Here is an 18711-nt window from a genome sequence, read left to right as displayed (position 1 = left end):
ACAGAATAATTTATTGGCCACACATGCCAACATTTCCATTCCAGTTTCTATGTTTCCACTTTGATAATTCCTTTGCAGAATTCAGTTTCATTCTTTTTAATTTAAGCATTAGGAGTTTATGTTCTGTGTCTATATAGAGGTTGAATGAAAGTTGTATTCTCCTGCCCATCCTATGTATTGTTTGAAGGTAAGGTATAGAGAGGAACAGGTTACAGGAAAGCCACCTGATGTCAGAGGAAATGAAAGTTTCCCATTTCCTCTTCAAAATGAGTAGAATTTGATCAAGCAATGAATGAAGGGAAGAATGTTTCAATCAGAAAAAAGACCTAGGATAAAAAAAAAATGTTATGTAAGATTCTGTGACAGCTTGGTGTGGTGGTTCGAGTAGGCATGGCTGTATAGGTTCATGTGTTTAAATTCTTGGTCATAAGGAGTGGCACTATTAGGAGGCATGGCCTTATTAAAGGAGATTTGGTGGCTTTATGAGGAGGTAAAGCCTGTATTACCTTGGCGACCCCAAGATGTTAGAGATGCCAAGAGCTGTGGGATACCTGCCAAGTAAAGCTGCTAACAAGGAGTGGAACCAACCCAAGAGAAAGAAGTATGTTTTAGTCAGTAAAGCGGAACAGATTTGGAGATCTGAAGAACATTTTGACATCAGACACTGAGATACAGAGTTTGGAGTTTGTCAAGCTGGTTTTTGGTCTTGCTTTGGTTCAGTATTTTTCTCAATAAGCTCCCTTCACTATATTTTGGAACAGTAATGTCTATCTTATGCCATGATCAATTGGAAATTTGTGATCTGATTTTGGTATTATAGGGGATTACAGTTAAGAGGTTATATGAATCTCAGAGGAGACTTTGGACTTCTAAAGATTGTTGAGACTGTGAAAGACTATGGGTACTTTTGAAGTTGTACTAAATACAGTTCTATGTTATGGTGATAAGCCTATGGGGGATAGGGAGTGGCATGTGGTGGTTTGAATAGGTATGGTCCCACAGCTTTATGTGTTTGAATGCTTGACCATAGGGAGTGGCACTATTAGGATGTGTGGTCTTATAGGAGGAGATATGGCCTTGTTAGAGGAAGTGTCACACTGTAGAATAAGGGCTTTGAGGTCTGAAATGCTCAATCACACCCAGTGTGAAAACATTTTCAGTCTCCTACTGATCGTGATGTAGAACTCTCTGCTCCTCCAGCATCCTGTTTCCTGCATGCTGCCATGCTTCACACCATGATGACAATGGACTAAACCTCTGAAACTGTAAGGCAGCCCCAATTAAATGTTTGCCTTTATAAGACTTGCCATGTTCATGGTATCTCTTCAGAACAATAAAACCCAAACTATGACACTTCAGATACCTGGAGAGCAAATGTTGGAATAGGATCGGTACTGAGGAAGCAGGCTTTGTCAAGGATGAAATTCATGTTGTGGGGATAGAAATGGTCTCAGGTTTGAACATAATTTTAACATGCAGGAGTTAGAACTGAACATTTAGGTCTGCATTGTTACTATTGTAATATTGTCACATTCTACCTCAATTTTTCAGTCATTAACTAATGGTGACAACACCAGACTGTCACTGTCTCATACAGTGATGAAAGGCTTCCAGATCCATGGTACATTGAATTATGAGACAGGTTTGTACAAGTAGGGAGGCCTGAGCCTGTCATTTATGGACAATACAGTGAGAGGGCTTTTTGCTGACGTTTGGAAATGAAGTTTCAGCTTCTTGGATGCTCCATCAAGCAAGGAGCATTTGGAGACCATAGGACGTAGTAGCCTTGTTGAAGCCAAGGGAGACATGGAAACATGACTCACACTCTGACCCCCAGCCACGTTTCATTCAACTGAGAACATAAGGCTTATACAGACAGATTATTAATTAAGAACACAAGGCTGTATATAACATGACACAAATGAATGAATCAGACAGTGGATGTTACAGACATTTATAAGAAATTGCCAAGAACCAGTATATTGGAGATGAAACCCTTTATTTTGTGTGTTTGTTTGTTTGTATGATTCTTTTTTCAGTTGTTTATTAGCCTGTAATGACAGGCTTCATTATAACATTTTCATAGCTGCATAGGTATTTTTATCATATCTACCTCATCGTCCTTTTATTTTCTCGCTCCTTCTAGTCCTGTTCTTCACAAATGGTCCTACTACCATGTCCTTTTTTAAAAAAGTGGACCAATACATTTAATGAGAAATTTCTTAAACACATGTGTGAGGGGTTATTTACAGGAGCATAAGTAACTTATTAATGACTGCATGACTGAAAACACTGTCTCCTTTCCTCCTCTGCAACTGATAATTGCCAAGAAGCCTCTTCCAGCTGCATGATAGAATGCTGACGGGATCACTCTTGCACAGGTCTTGTGCAGGTTGACATGGCTGTTTTACTATTCAATTCGTAGTAGCTGTAATTACCTGTATATTTTTATTTATTAAGGGTAATAAATATTACATTCATCAGCTTTAATTTACTCTGTATTATTATATTTTTGGTATCTCACCATCACTTTAATCTACTTTTCTATGATTTTACATAAAACAGAACAGTTCCTCCATATGCATATTAGCTGTGTGTATTTCCTCCTGTATGAATGATCTGCCTTGACATCTGCCCCCTTTTTTAACTTGTTATCTATTTATTATTATTATTTTAACTTTTATTAATTTCACTTTATTCACTTTGTATCCCCCCATAAGCCCCTTCCTCCTCCCCTCCTGATTCCACCCTCCCCCTTCTTCACACATGCCCCTCCCCAAGACCACTGATAGGGGAGGTCCTCCTCTCCTTCCTTCTGATCTTAGTCTATCAGATCACATCAGGAGTGGCTGCATTGTCATCTTCTGTGGCCTGGTAAGGCTGCTCTCACCTCAGGGGGAGGTGATCAAAGAGCAGGCCAATCAGATTATGTCAGAAGCAATCCCTCTCCCCATTACTATGGAACCCACTTGGACACTAAAGTGCCATGGGCTACATCTGTGCAGGGGTTCTAGGTGGAGAGTGGTACTCTGTATTATTTAAGTGACTACTGTCTAAAGTCAAAAGATGCTCTCCCTTTGTTCATACACTTTATAAGAGAATTCATGCAGAGCAAATGGGCTTGGAAAGTAGGTGATGGATGTGGACAATGGAGTAACCAGAAAAGTAGAGTATAGATGTGGCAGATCAAAGCTGTGTCCTGTTGTTCATTTCAGAGGTGTACATGGAAAGCTTAATGTACTGATGTAAATTCATAAGGATCGTATGCAAGGATGGATACTGGAAAATAAGAGAGAGATTTCACCTTGCCTCACAAAGGAATGAACTTGTAAGACAAGCAAGAGGTTTCAATCTCTGGCTCCACAAAACACCTTAGGAGCACATGCACTGAAGTTGTAACAAGTTTCCTCCTTGGCTAGGCTTAATAGCATATGGCTGTAATCCCAGCACTGAGAGGCAGAAGAAGGAAGATCATGAGTTTGAGGCTAGCTTGGGCAACAGTACAAATTTGAAGGGCTAGGAGACATCTTTACTGGTGCTGGACTAAACTTGCTTGGTAGATACAAGGTCCCAGCTTTGATCCTCAGCCCCACACAAAATTTAGAAATATGTAAATATATAAAAACTCTTGTTCTTTTAGTGACTGAGTAGCTTATAACAGAATGAGGCAGGAAATAGGGCAAAGAGAGTGATGATCATGGATCCCAGCTGATGTGATAAGATAAGCATCAGAGGTACTGGGAGGGTCTTATCAAGTAAAGAGCTTACACTGAAAGCTTGAGGTCCTGACTTTGATCCCTAGTGATGTAGATTCTCAGATATGCATAGCATAAATATTCACCTTAATTTAAATTGAAAGCAACACAACTATTAGTGTTCAATGAATGAGTATATACTATGAAATATCTACAAAATGGAATATAATATATTCCACAAACATACAATTTGAATTCTAAGTGGGTTAATCTTATACTATTTAAGGTAAGTAAATCAGCAATGAAGTGGAATATATTTTATGTTATAGTTGTGAAAGGTCAAAGGCAAATTCTTCGCAGAAGATGACAGATAAATGAGTAGGACTAATGTTACCAGTTTATAGAAAGAGAAATATTTTAAAATTTATTATTTTAATGGTTTCATAAATCTTAACATCCTAAAAGCTGCTGAGTTGTGAACTCTGAGCTGATGAAATACATGGTGCATGAATTATATTTCAATAAATAGTTACGAAATGAAAACAAATGCTGGCCAGGCATAGTGACATTTGCCTGTGATTGAGGCACTGACACTGGGGAGACTGAGGCAGGATGATTGCGAGACTGCCTGCACCAAAATAAAAAAGTGGTGAAAGGACAAATAGAGTGCGCTGGGGAGAGCCACTGCTTCCTGTATCCATGTTCTGACAGGAAAGCAGAAAATGACTATTGTGAGCTTTAGGAAGACTGTGTGGAGTGCCAACTCTTAGGACTGGCAGCACATAGTCTTAGCTTTTTTTATAATAGGTTAGAGACAAGTTCTCTCTCTCTCTCTCTCTGCTTCTCTCCCTCGCTCTCTGTCTTTCCTCCTTCCTTTACTCATAACCCCAACCACACCTACACACCACCACCACTACCACCAGCAGTAGCAGCAACAATAACAGTCAAAATCAGAAAGAATGGATAGTCATATTAGAAAGGATCAGGAGCCAGAATTGCATAACAACAGATAAAGGAAGGCTCTGGCTCCTACAAGTATACATTATCCATCTCCTATGATGTTGTGTATCTGTAATGAGGCTAGATGGTAGAGCCTGAGATTAGAGTGATCTTCTATGGTCTTCATAGGCCATCCTACTATGGCCTATGCCTAGATGCTTAATTCCTGGGTACTAACAAGATCCTGCATCATGAATCATATTCCCTCTTTCATGCCTGCCCAGAACCTTTGTCAAATACAACTTTACGTGTTATGGAGACATATCTAACTTAGTATAAAAATAAAAGCAAAACAAAACTGCAGTTACCTTGTACCTCAAATGTTAATTCCTAGGAATCACCTGACAGAAGCTTTACTTCATTAGCACAGTCCACGTGGCCAGACCCAAATTCTACCTTGTCTGGGACTGTTCCATGTGAGAGAAGGTAGGGCCACCAGGGTAAGAAGCCTCTGGGTTGCTCATCCATGGGAAGCAGATTTTAAGGGAACTAGCAGGCAACATGGTGGACTCCTGCCACCTGGGCTCCTCTCAGCTGCCCTGGTGGGAGCACCAGGGTTGGTACTGAGACTTCCCTGTGCAGATTCTGTAAACAAAATCTCAGAGCTGCTTGCTCTGCCCTGGTCACTGAGAGCCAAACAGGCTTCTTTCTGCTTTCCATCTAGAGGACTTCTCAGTGAGGGTTCCAGGGGCCTTTGCCTTCTCTTATGTATTGTTTCTCCACAAACAGCTCCTGATTCACTCAGCTCTCTCTCTCTCTCTCTCTCTCTCTCTCTCTCTCTCTCTCTCTCTCTCTCTGCTGATACTTTGCCTGTTAAGCTGTCACTCTGTCCCTTGGTGTTATCTTCACCAATTGCTAGGATTAAAAGGCAATGCCTCTAGACTAATATCACCTTCTGAGAACATGCACCAATGGCCTTGTTAGTTCCAATACGAAGACCCCTCATTGGTCCTTGTGTTCTACAGCTTAGGTTTGTATCTCTGGTTACTCATTAGAAACATTCAAATGAATTTGCATTCATGTGCATATGCTCACTTGTGTGTGTGCATGCACTCAAGGAGAACGGGACAAGGAGAACTGAAAACAGTGATATATAAATACAGGTATTCTGGTGTTAGGTTATGGTGGTACTTGTTGAGGGGCATTGAGGCACCAGGGTATGTGCATAAAGTCAGAGGACAACCTTTGAGTATTGGTCTTTACTTGTCTACCTTGTCATGAGAAAGTATTTGAGACTTGCTACGCAGGCAGTGTTAGCTAGTCTGCAAGCTTTTGCAGATTCTTCTGTCTCCACCTCCTATACCTCACAGGGACACTGGGATTATAAATGCTGTGCTACTGCCATGTCATTACATGGATCCTGAGGATAATCGCAAATGAACTTCAAAGGATTTTCTCCTCTGAACCATCTCAGCTCTGTCCAAATTATAGATTTTTTGATGCAGTTATTGTGTTATGCTTGTTTGTCTTAGTGCAAATGTTCAAATTCTTTCCACAGAAATTTTGAGGAAACTGACTTGAGTAATGTATTCTCCAAAACCCTGTTTTAAAGGCTGTTGCTAGACCTTCTTCTTAGCCTGGCACACAAGGCTTGGGGGAGACTGTTTTCCCCATCTGAAATGATTATCATTCTTCGTCCACTTTTTCCCATTAACTATTTCTATTTGCTATTATCTATTACTTTATTATCTGGGCACATGTCTGTCTCCTAGAAAGTTTGTTCAATGAGCTATGAATTCTGTCTTTTACCTACTCTGTGAAAAATTCCTAAGCTTACCACAGTAACACATCTTTTTTCCCTGCCTGTCTTCACTGCCTCATGTAGAGCTATAAGTTGCAGCTCTTTGGTGTTGTTTTTTCCTTTAATATTATTAGTGTATGTTATTTATATGTAATTGGTTCATTAGACCATTTTCATACACATGTATAATGTATTTTAGTCATATTCATCACATCATTCTCTTACTCCCTCTCCTACTCTTCCCACTCTTATTGATTCCCCCTTTTTCAATCTAGTCCCCTTTCTACTTTCACTGTCTTCGCTTTTAAAAATCCAATGAGATTCCTTAGTGTTGCTTATAGGAGCAAAAGGTGACTCAAATAGTGTTTATTGGAAATCTAGGAAAAACTGTTTAAGTCCAGAAAGACAGTTTGGTGAGTCAAGATGCTTGCCGCCAAGCCTGACCACATGAGTTCAGTTCCTGTGATCCAAGTACTGGAAAGAGAAATTCAATTCAAGCAAATTGTCCTTTAACCTCCACATGTGCACCCCCCGCACATGGTCAACTAAATATATTAAAATTTCTACAAATGGTATTCAGTTAATCTGAGTCCTGACTGCAATAGGAAGCTCTCTCTGCCTTGCAATGGCTATGGCTTTGTCCACTTCAGTAATGTGACACAAAAGTAGAAGCAAAAGTGTCTAGAGAATGAGGCAATGTGGGGCATGGGTAAGGCTAGTAGGGTATTGAAGAAGATATGCTCAAAGCATATTTATTCCTAAATGAAACTGTCCTTGGGTAGCTGCGATGATTAATGTTAGTTGTCATCTTGATTCATTAAGGAACACCCCACTGGGATGCGGAAATTCAGGTTAGACTGAGACTATCTGTGAGGGACTCCCTTGATTTTAGTGTTGGATGTGGGAGGACCCATTGTAATTGTAGGCAAGAGCATTTGTGGTATCTGATTCTGGGTTGTATACAATAGAGAAAGCAAGCTGAGCATCAGAATGCATTCATCCTTTTGTTTCTTAATTGTGGATGTGATGTAACCGGCTGCTTTGATTTTCCTGCCACTTTGGGCTGTGTCATTGAACCGTGACATGAAATGAACCCTTTATTTTTTTTAATAATTTTGTCAGGGTATTTTTTACCACTATAACAGGAAAATAAATTAATAAAGTAACCCTGCATAGTTAAATAAATCATTTCCCAGAGCCAGAGAAGCTCAGCGATAGATAGCTTGCATAGGATATGCTAAGTCCTGGTTTTGATTCTTGGAATCACTGTTTTAAATAAAAATTTTCAAAAGCTTTTACTAACAACAGCACACAATCTTTAGAAATGTCAGAGAACTAAAATGAACCACGCCACCTCTTTCTGAGAATACAATTTCTGGTATCATCTTGGGGGGTTTTAACACTTTTTTTTTTCAGCTTTTTCCTCTGCAGTCACTAATCACCTTACTAATTAATTTGCAACATGACTTTATTTGGTATAGATTTCCCATATGTTAGGTTTGTTCCCTTTCTTTTTGAGCCTAAACTATCAGAAATGGTTTAAGAAAAGAGACTAAGCTGTAAGGCAGAGAAGAGAGATGACCCTCATAAGATAGCCCATCCTGTTTCTCTTTCAGGCAGTGACTTGAATGATGGCCTGTGGCATTCTGTCAATATCAATGCCAGGAGAAACCGCATTACTCTCACACTGGATAACGATGCTGCTTCCTTGGCTCTGGACACCTTCGGGTTGCAGATTTATTCTGGAAATAGTTACTACTTTGGAGGTAAGCTCAGTAGGCTTTCTCATCAAGTAAAGGGACAAGAAAATTATTCCATCACGTTCTTTGTCATTTAGAGAACCTTCCCCAAAGCCATGCATGCATGCATGTGGGCACATTAAAGCATCAAACAGCGAGAAACCAAAACCTCACACAACTGTGCTATCTGGAGCAGTGCTGAGGCTACTAGAGCTTGGTTACAAAACTCATGAAAAGAGATTTTTATAGCTATGCCAAACTCCATGGCTACACTGAAAAGAGAAACTAAGCTGAAAACTTAGAGAAAAGGAGCTGAGAGTCAGCAAGTATCTACAAGAGAGAAAACTTGAGTGGGAGGCACTACCTGCCTCCTGGGCCATCTCAGTCACTCCACTGCCACTTTACTTTGTGAGCCTCATCTCTCCATCCCCATGTCTTAGAGATCATCAGCATCCATGCAGCATGACAGAACAAAATGGAGAGGAGATAGGGTCTCCACAGGGGAGCCATTGCTTTTTTTGATTTGCTGTTCTCTCTATTGTTTGATGAATCCATGCAACATTTCCAGTAACACAAACAAAAACAAACTGGGGTGGACAAAGCTTATGTAGCATTTTACCATTTTTTATAAATGCACCCATGTTGAATATTTTAAAGCTATCTTTTTATTGAAAGAGATGGTGCCTACTTCTCTAGCCAATGTTCTGTCTTACAGAAGCATCTAATGAAGACTTAGTTCCCATGGATCTCTGAACTTGTGCTCCTAACATACAGTCCTAGGACTCCCTTTCTAGAACACAGAGAACAAACTTACTTTCAGAATTACGCCTAGATATAAGCCAGAGAAGAATTCAGGCACTAGGAAACTTAGTGGCAGAAAGCTTACTCAGCATGTAAAAGGCACAGGTATCTACACGCATGCATGCCCAACCCCATGCACACTCAACTCTCCCGCCTTCTTTTCTCTACACAGTGTAGAGGGTGGCACATCTGGGAAATATCTTATAGATATGATCAGAAGCCAGCCTTGCCCTAAAGTTGACAGTTCCTTCCCATGTGGTAACTGAAGACAACCATTGCATAATACCGTTTACTGAAGAGAGAGCATGAGGATTCCATGGGAAAAGACATTCACTGCTCAAACTTGAGGATTTGAGTCCCATCTTTGGAAAGTGTAGTGGAAGCAGAGACTGGGCTCTACAATTCTGCCTTCTGATTCCATACATGGCTGCACATGCATGCTTGCACTCTGTCTTGCTCACGTAGAATAACAAATAATACTAGCAATGAAATATAGACTGTCATTACCTGGAGGCTGACACATACTAATCCTATACTCTTTCCTGAGTCATACCTGAACCCTTGTAGTCTCTCAGCTCCAAAATCTGCAAATCAACACATTCTTCCCAAAGAATTGTGACACGGGCTAGAAACAGGAAAAAAAGAAATGATTGAACAGGAGTAGAATACATATTTAGGGTTTTCTTGAAAAGGAGCTGTGTGGAACAAGATCAATGAAGTTGAATTTTAGCAGATAAAAGGGCCACAGTCCTTTACCCACAATCACCATTACATACCCAGCAATACCATATGCATTTACATGATAATATGTCCATATGATAGATAATAAGGTTGCTTTTGTTGAAATAAAATAATCTGTAATTTGGAAAAATGGTTCAGTCATAAAGCACTTGCTACGTCAGCATCAAGATCTGGGTTTGGACACCTAGAGTGCTCTGAAAGCCAGACTCTGTAGCACATGACTGTTACCTTTGTGCCACTTATGCCAGCTCCCCTGATGGATTCAGTGGGAAAGAGAAGACACATCCCCATACAAGGTAGAAAGCACCAACTGCTCTAGTTCTCTTCTAATCTGCATGCATAGTTTGTGGCACATGCTCCCTCACAGTCATGTACATTGTCAGCCAAAGATTAACAAAATCATAATAATCTGTGGGAGGCTGTACAGACACAGAGTGTATGGAACAGATTCAAATCTGTGTTCACTGCAGAACATAGTGGGAAAAAATGAGTGGGAACAAATACTGAGCAATGGTCTCAAATCCTAGCTGTGCATTCTACATCACACAGGGTGTTTCAGCAATGTAGAAAGAATCATGGTCATGAATTTATTTCCAGGCAAAACAGCTTTGAGTAATCATGTTATAATAATCATCTGAAATAGCACAGAGGTAAAATGGCTCTCCTCCCCCAGCTAGAATATTGCTAAATTCTTGGTGGTTTTCCCAGCGTGCTAGACATAGAACATGAAGATTTATCTGTGATTTGAGGAGTGTTTAAACAAACCTTCTACACACAAACCGTAAACTTAAGGATGGTGAAAAATGAGCTTCGGCAATAATAGTCAACTTACATAAATTCTCTCGACAGCTTCAATTAGAAGTTGCAGCATCTCTTCATTTTATCGTGTGCTGTGAGCAGTTAACCAACTGCAGGGCTTCAGCCCCAGAGTGACTGTCTGTTAGAGATGGGTGAAATAATTCCCCCTTATTTATAGCTCATTGCCACATTTTCAAGCTCACATTCCCATGTGCTTTAACCTATTGAAACCATGGAGACAGAGTTTGTAAGAGCACACATACCCACATACCTGCTTGGTCTTCACCTATCTTAATGAGGAGTAGGTTGGCTTGGCTGTAGGTGATGCTAAATGGGAGCAATGCATTTTTACTTTTAAAAGAACACTCTTTAGGAGTTGTGGTGTTAACCTTTCTATGTGCTATTACAGCCTATAATTCTGTGCCCTTAAGCCCACAGTTCTCTTAATGTCTGGATTTGCTTTGTGCAGCATGTCAAAAATCCTGCTTGGTTCCTGAGTGTACCTTTCTCAGGAGCTAATCCTGTTAATACTCCACAATTAACCAGACAAATATGCTGCTGCCATCCTTACCAGAGCATAATTTCCTTAGAAGTGTAATTCAGAAATTTATTGCAAATTTAGACTTGTGTTTTGAGACAGAACCAACATTCCCAAGCACTTAACCAAAGTGTGTGAAAGATGTCATTTAAAGAAAAGAAAAATATGCTCCCAGCACAAAAAAAAGTGTGTGTGTGTCAGTATGTGTGTGTGTGTGTGTGTGTGTGTGTGTGTGTGTGTCTTGCTTAGCTGACTCAGTTGGTAAAATGATTGTTATGTAGACATGAGAACTGAGTATGGATTCTCAGTATCCATATAAAATACTGGGCATAATATGGAAACCTTTGAATTTCAGGCCCAGATAAGCAGGTTCCTGAGGTTCACTGAAAACCCAGCCTATCCAAGTCAGAAAGCTCTGGAATGGGTGAAGAGTCAACATCACAAAAACTAAATAGTGAAGGCATAGCCCAGGAGCACATGACCAGTCAGTCTAGGTAAACTGGTGAGCCAATGGTTTGCAAAGAGAACTTATCTCAAAGAGTAAAATGGCAAATGGTAGATAAAGATATCCTGATGTCAACCTCTGTCTTCTACACACAACCATGCACACACACACACACACACACACAGAGAGAGAGAGTAGGGGTTAAGGTAAATGTACTTATATTCCCTTTGGCACTTTTCCCTTTATACTGTGACTGAAAAACTTCATTTTGCATCATATCTGCCCTTCCTCCTGAGTGAGGATTTACAATAAAAGTGTGCCTTGCTATGAATAAAAAAAAAGGTACCCAAATAATTAGACCTCAAGGACTTCCATCAATAGGTTGCCAATGCAATGACAGGTCATTTTAGTGTTCTTCATCTTTTTTCTCTGTCCCACAGGGTGCCCTGACAATCTCACCGATTCCCAATGCTTAAATCCCATTAAGGCTTTCCAAGGCTGCATGAGGCTCATCTTTATTGATAACCAGCCCAAGGACCTCATTTCAGTTCAGCAAGGTTCCCTGGGGAATTTTAGTGATTTACACATTGATCTGTGTAGCATCAAAGACAGGTAATTATTGTCTTGTCTCCTCTGTTCCCCCACCCTTCGCATTCTCAATGTTGTAAATATGAGTTTCTTTAAGCAAAATTCTAATCTGCTGACATTAGCCACATAAGACATAATTGAGTTGCCTAATGGGAAATATTTCTGAAAGGATTTCAGGCCCAGAGGAAAAAGTTTAAATTAGTTGAGTCTCTCTCCATGTTGACTTGCAGCAAATGGGATATGCAAATTAAATCAAAATACAAATTTGTGAAAGGATTAAAATTTTATGCATAAACAACACTTGATTACTTTGAAGTTAAGAGTATAACATAAAAGAGGGAGAAATTATTTTCCTCTTAACCATTGTATTCTTTGTCTGTTGTGGGTATCCTTCCAATATTGTCACAGGGCTTCAGGAAATCTACAGCTAAGTGTTTGGCTGTGCTCAGCTTGGATGTCCTCAACTGGGAATGACTGAGCCTAGTTCCAAAGAGACCAGACAGTAGGCTAGTTAAAATTAGTACTTTCATTTTACAATCCAGAGATATAGCATGATACTCAGTTTCTAGTTGCATCTCTCTTGGTATTTTGGCTCCTTTTATGGTGGTAGTTTCTAGAATTAAAGGCAGAAAACAAATGAGAATGGTTGCTGAATTTCAGCAATGCTTTGCCATGTCTGCAGCACCTACCTACCTTGTTCTTCTAATTCTGCTTACTGCTCTTAAAATATCAATCAACCAAAGGGTAGATAGGATTTGCTAAGTGTCTGTGTGTTGGTGTTAAAGGCCCTTGGCTACATTAATCCATCTATAAACTGAAATATTCTCTGATTTGTGAAATATGTGATATCAGTAAGGACACATGATACCAGTAGCTTGGTATAACTATGAAAACAAGGAATGAGATGGAAGAAGTTTGGGTAGGTGATTGAATTACAACTTTAAGGATGAAGCAAAATCAGGCTTGTCCAAGGTAAGAATAGACAGAAGCTGGTAGAAGATGGTGCCACAGATGGCATGGGAACAGAACACTGCTTCTAAGTGTTACCAATTCAAAATGCTTTTGACTTTGCATTTATAATCTCTAGTACTTGGATGCATAATAATAGTTTACAATAATTAATAGCATATGACAGATTTTTTTTTTTTTGGCATTATGTATTTCCCGAGAAGCTAGTAATGACTTGTGTTTAAATCCATAATGTCTTAGGTTCAGCTAACATGCTATAGTTAAACTGAATTGATATAATTCAGCTCATGGGTTATCAGAGAAGGCACATGGCTTCCACCTAGCTCGGGCTATGGACCTGGAATCATCGCAAAGAGAGCCTTTGTATTAGGAGATTTTGGTTTCATGCTCACTGTGAGAATTGATAAGGAACTTCATTAGATTTGTCTAGAAACATAAGTTGAGAAAAATGTAGGGCAGAGTTAGAGGAGTTCAAAGGGTGACTGTCCCAGTCCAGGGGGAAATGATGAAAAGCATTGTGACTTCACTGGGGAACACGGGAAATCAGCCAGGCAGAACATGGTCTCTGCCAATGTTGGAAATGACTACTAAAATTAAATGGAACATTATCACATATTTGTGATAATATCATTGCACACAGGATCAATAACATACCACACAGACTTTTTGATCCTTGTGTCTTTTTTTTTCCATTTGACCATCTGAGAAAGTGGGTAATAAAATTTGTACTTCATTAAAATGTGCTAATTTAGTGGTCTCCAAATCAAAGCCATTACAGGAACCGGATACCTCCCAAGTCTATATTCCTGTCAAGGGAAAAGCTACCAAATTAGTCAGCTGGTACAACATTTTATGTATTACAGATCAATACAGAGACATTTGTCAGTTGGGATCTCTTTGATACCTTAATATGCAACCAAGGAAGCGCTCATTATTTTTGATTACATAAAAGTCATTATCATCTATCTTTTACCAGTATTTTTTGTGTAATTATAGTCTTGGGTTATTATTTTACATACACTTCTGTTGTGTATGTGAATTTGTAATGAGAAATGTGTTTTTTTCCTTTAGTGGGTAACTGGTATGTTTCTGATGAATTCAATCACTTTCTTTAACAAAATAGAATCCTGTGTCCAAATCATTGTTTGCTTTCTTACAGATCTAATTTACATTTGTTTGAAATCTGGGAGAGGGGGACTAGGAGATACAAAAAACAAGTGTTTCTTGACTTTTGTGTTTGCTTTATATTTTTGTAATAAGGATAAAAGTCATAATGAAAGTGCATATACGTTTAAATTAGTAGCAGCGATAGATGCGAGGAAGGACAAATATGTGATTCAGGTGCATAAAATAAAGATGCAATTTGTTAGAGGTCAGGCAAAGAGAGAAAAGCTTCAGTGCTTGGATAAGCAGACACAGGGAGTTCTTTTTTATTATTATTATTTTATTTTTCTTTATTAATTACACTTTATTCACTTTGTATCCACCCTGTGGTTCCCTCCCTCCTCCCATTCCAATCCCTCCTTTCTTCCACCCTCTGCATGCATGACCCTCCACAAGTCCACTGATAGGGGAGGTCTTTTTTTCCTTCCTTCTGATCCTATTCTCATCAAGAGTGGCTGCATTGTCTTCTTCTGTGGTCTGGTAATACTGCTTCCCCCTCAGTGGGAGGTAATTAAAGAGCAGGCCAATCAGTTCATGTCAGAGACGGTCCCTGTTCCTATCATGATGGAACCCACTTGGATACTGAACTGCCATGGGCTACATCTGTGCAGGGTCTTAGGTTATCTCTATGAATAGTCCTTGTTTGGAATAGCAGTCTCAGGAAAGACCCCTGTGCTCAGATTTTTTTGGTTCTGTTGCTCTCCTTATGGAGTTCCTGTCCTCTCCAGATCTTACTGTTTCCCACTTCTTTCCTAAGATTCCCTGCACTCTGCCCAAAGGTTGGCCATAAGTCTCAGTATCTACATTGATAGTCTGCAGGGCAGAGCTTTTCAGAGGTCCTCTGTGTCAGGCTCGTGACTTGTCGCCTCTTTTCTCCTTCTTCTGATAAACCAGCCTCTTTGCCTTACTGGATAGGAATTGAGCATTTTAGCAAGAGTCCTCCCTCTTGATTAGTTTCTTTAGGTATACTGATTTTAATAGGTTTACCCTATAATATAAGTCTATATCAGTGAGTATATAGTGTGTGCATCCCTCTGCTTCTGGGATAGCTCACTCAGGATGATCTTTTCCAGATCCCACCTTTTACCTGCAAATTTCATGATTTCCTTGTTTTTCATTGCTGAGTAATATTCCATTGTGTAGATGTACCAAAATTTCCTTAGTTGAGGGCCATCTGGGTTGTTTCCAGGTTCTGGCTATTACAAATAATGCTGCTACAAGCATGGTTGAGCAAATGTCCTTATTGTGTACTTGAGAATCTTTTGGATATATGTGTAGGAGTGGTATAGCTGGATCTTGAGGAAGCGCTATTCCTAGTTGTCTGAAAAAGCTCCAGATTGCTTTCCCGAGTGGTTGTACAAGATTATATTCCCACCAGCAGTGGAGGAGGGTTCCTCTTTCTCCACAACCTCTCTAGCATGTGTTGTCTCTTGAGTTTTTGATCTTAGCCATTCTGATGGGTGTAAGGTGAAATCTTAGGGTTGTTTTGATTTGCATTTCCCTGATGGCTAATGAGGTTGAGCATTTCTTTAAGTGTTTCTCTGCCATTCAATATTCCTCTGCAGAGAATTATGTTTAGCTCTGTACCCCATTTTTAATTGGATTACTTGATTTTTTTCTGTTTAACTTCTTTAGTTCTATATATATATACAAGATATTAGCCCTCTGTCAGATATAGGGTTGGTGAAGATCTTTTTTCAATCTGTAGACTGTCATTTTGTTCTGAGGACAGTATCCTTTGCTTTACAGAAGCTTTTCAGTTTCATGAGGTCCCATTTATTGATTGTTGCTCTTAGAGCCTGTGCTGTTAGTGTTCTGTTTAGGAAGTTGTCTCCTGTGCCAATGAGTTCAAGGGTATTCCCACTTTTTCTTCTAAGCGGTTTGGTGTGTCTAGTTTTATGTTGAGGTTTTTGATCCAGTTGGACTTTAGTTTTGTGCAGGGTGATAAGTATAGATCTATTTGCATTTTTCTACATGTAGACTTCCAGTTAGACCAGCACCATTTGTTGAAGATGCTGTCTTTTTTCCATTGAATGGATTTGGCATCTTTGTCAAAAATCAGGTGTCCATAAATGTGTGGATTTATGTCAGGGTCTTCTATTCCATTCCATTGATCCACCAGTCTGTTTCTATGCCAGTACCATGCAGTTTTTAGTATTGTTGCTCTATAGTACAGCTTGAGATCAGGGATGGAAATACCTCCTGAAGATCTTTTACTGTAAAGAATTGTTTTAGCAATTCTGGGTTTCTTGTTGTTCCATATGAAGGTGAGAATTTTTCTTTCAAGGTCTGTAAAGAATTGTGTTGGTAATTTGATGGGAATTGCATTGAATCTGTAGATTGCTTTTAGTAAGATGGCCATTTTTAATATGTTAATCCTGCCAAGCCATGAGCATGGGAGATCTTTCCATCTTCTCATATCTTCTTCTAATTCTTTCTTCAGAGACTTGAAATTTTTTTCATACAAGTCTTTGACTTGCTTGGTTAGGTTCACACTAAGTTACTTTATGTCCTTTGTGGCTAACGTAAAGGGTGTTCTTCCCCTAATTTCTTTCTTGGCCCTTTTGTCCTTTGCATACAGGAAGGCTACTAATTTTTTTGAGTTAATTTTGTATCCAGCTACCTTGCTGAAGGTGTTAATCAGCTGTAGGAGTTCCCTGGTAGAGTTTTTGGGGTCACTCAGGTATACTATCATATCATCTGCAAATAGTGATACTTTGACTTCTTCCTTTCCAATTTGTAACCCCTTGATCTCCTGCAGTTGTCTTATTGTTCTAGCTAGGACTTCAAGAAACTGTCATCAAAATTCTACCATGTTAAAAAAAAAAAGCCCAGGGCCAGATGGTTTCAGTGCAGAATTCTACCAGACCTTCAAAGAAGAGCTAACACCAATACTCTTCAAACTATTCCACAAGATAGAAATAGAAGGAACACTACCAAACTCATTCTATGAAGCCACAGTCACCTTGGTACCTAAACCTCACAAATACCCAACAAAGAAAGAGAATTTGAGGCCAACCTCCCTCATGAACATTGATGCAAAAATACTCAACAAAATACTTGCAAACCGAATCCAAGAACACATCAAAGACATCCTCCACTACGACCAAATAGGTTTCATGCCAGGCATGCAGGGTTGGTTCAGTATATAGAAATCCATCAATATCATCCACCACATAAACAAACTGAAGGAGAAAAGCCACATGATCATCTCCTTATATGCTGAAAAGGCATTTGACAAAATCCAACATCCATTCATGTTTAAAGTATTGGAGGGATCAGGGATACAAGGCACATACCTGAACATAGTAAAGGCGATATACAGCAAGCCTATAGCCAACATCAAACTCAATGGAGAGAAACTTAAATCATTCCCACTGAAATCAGGGACAAGGCAAGGCTGTCCACTCTCTCCATATCTTTTCAATACAGGGAGTTCTTTAGGGTTCCCTAGAGATCTGAAACAGTGATTCCAGTTCATGGGAAACTTCTCTAGTGTTTTACTTTTCATGTGTCAATCAGTGTGAACCTGTTAGCCAGCTGGTATGAACTTGCCTGCTAGGGAGACAGGGGCTGTGGTTTCTACTTGTGCTCCTGGCTGACAAAACCATAGAGGCCTGACTGTCTCTTCTTGACAGTAGATACTACGTCCTCTACCATGGCCTTCTATGTGCTTTTTCTCCTTTACAGTGAAACAAGTTCACCTAAGCATCATTGTGTTTCTTTCCTAATTCCCAACTGTGCCTCTTATATATTTAAATGTCATAGTACTGGTTATTTCAGAGGAATATCACGTGTGGAACAGACATGGCAGTCTTCAAGAAAAAGGCACAAAGTTTCTAAAAGTGGCTCCGTAGTGTGCTCTTACAGGACTTTGAAATGATGCTGAAGACTGGTAGGCTCTGCTTCTTTTGAGCCCTTAAAAAGTCAGCCCTTAAAATATCATTTTGTGGCTGCAGAGATGTCTCATTGGCTAAGAGTATTTGCTTCACAGGCATGAGGATCTGCGTTCACATCCAGCACACTTGTAGCCAGCTAAAGGTGGTAACACATGATTACGTGTAACCCTAGTGCTGTGGGAGCTAGAGAAGGATGGTTTCTAGAGTTTTCTGCCTGCCAGCCTATTTAGAACAACAACAACCACAACACAATATAATTACAGTAAGGTTCAGGTTTAATAAAAAGAACATGCCTCAAAAGAATAAGGTGGAGAATTTCTGAATCCATCCTCCTGACTCATCACTTACACACAGACATGTATAAATGTGCATACATGCACATAACACACCCCAAAACCACCAAACAATGTTGACACAACTTTCCTAAGACTGACAGACAGTGATTTCTCTGCAGCTTTGTCAAATGGAAAGGAAATTTTGGATGCCACATATTCCATTGACTATGGACTACCCTTGTAGAACAATATAACTGAAGGAGCTTCTTAGACATAATCTATTCCCAGTCCTGAACATACAGAAATAGAGATGTGAAAG

At 39.6% G+C, this 18711-nt stretch overlaps 1 protein-coding gene across 1 annotated transcript in view; it reads left to right on the top strand.

Moving 5' to 3' along the window:
• The window catches only part of LOC110565027 (contactin-associated protein like 5-1-like), a 703043-nt gene that overhangs the window by 405577 nt on the left and 278755 nt on the right, over positions 1-18711 (top strand). Inside the window, exons 9-10 of the mRNA XM_060371632.1 lie at positions 8052-8201; positions 11938-12109. Of these exons, the coding sequence (XP_060227615.1) occupies positions 8052-8201; positions 11938-12109 (322 nt within the window). The remainder of the gene's footprint in view (positions 1-8051; positions 8202-11937; positions 12110-18711) is intronic.

The sequence above is a fragment of the Meriones unguiculatus genome, chromosome 18 (genome assembly GCF_030254825.1).
Source record: "Meriones unguiculatus strain TT.TT164.6M chromosome 18, Bangor_MerUng_6.1, whole genome shotgun sequence".
In the NCBI taxonomy this organism is placed as follows: Eukaryota; Metazoa; Chordata; class Mammalia; order Rodentia; family Muridae; genus Meriones; species Meriones unguiculatus.
The sequence above is the reverse complement of the archived record's forward strand: the minus strand, read 5'-3'. Positions and strand labels throughout refer to the sequence as shown.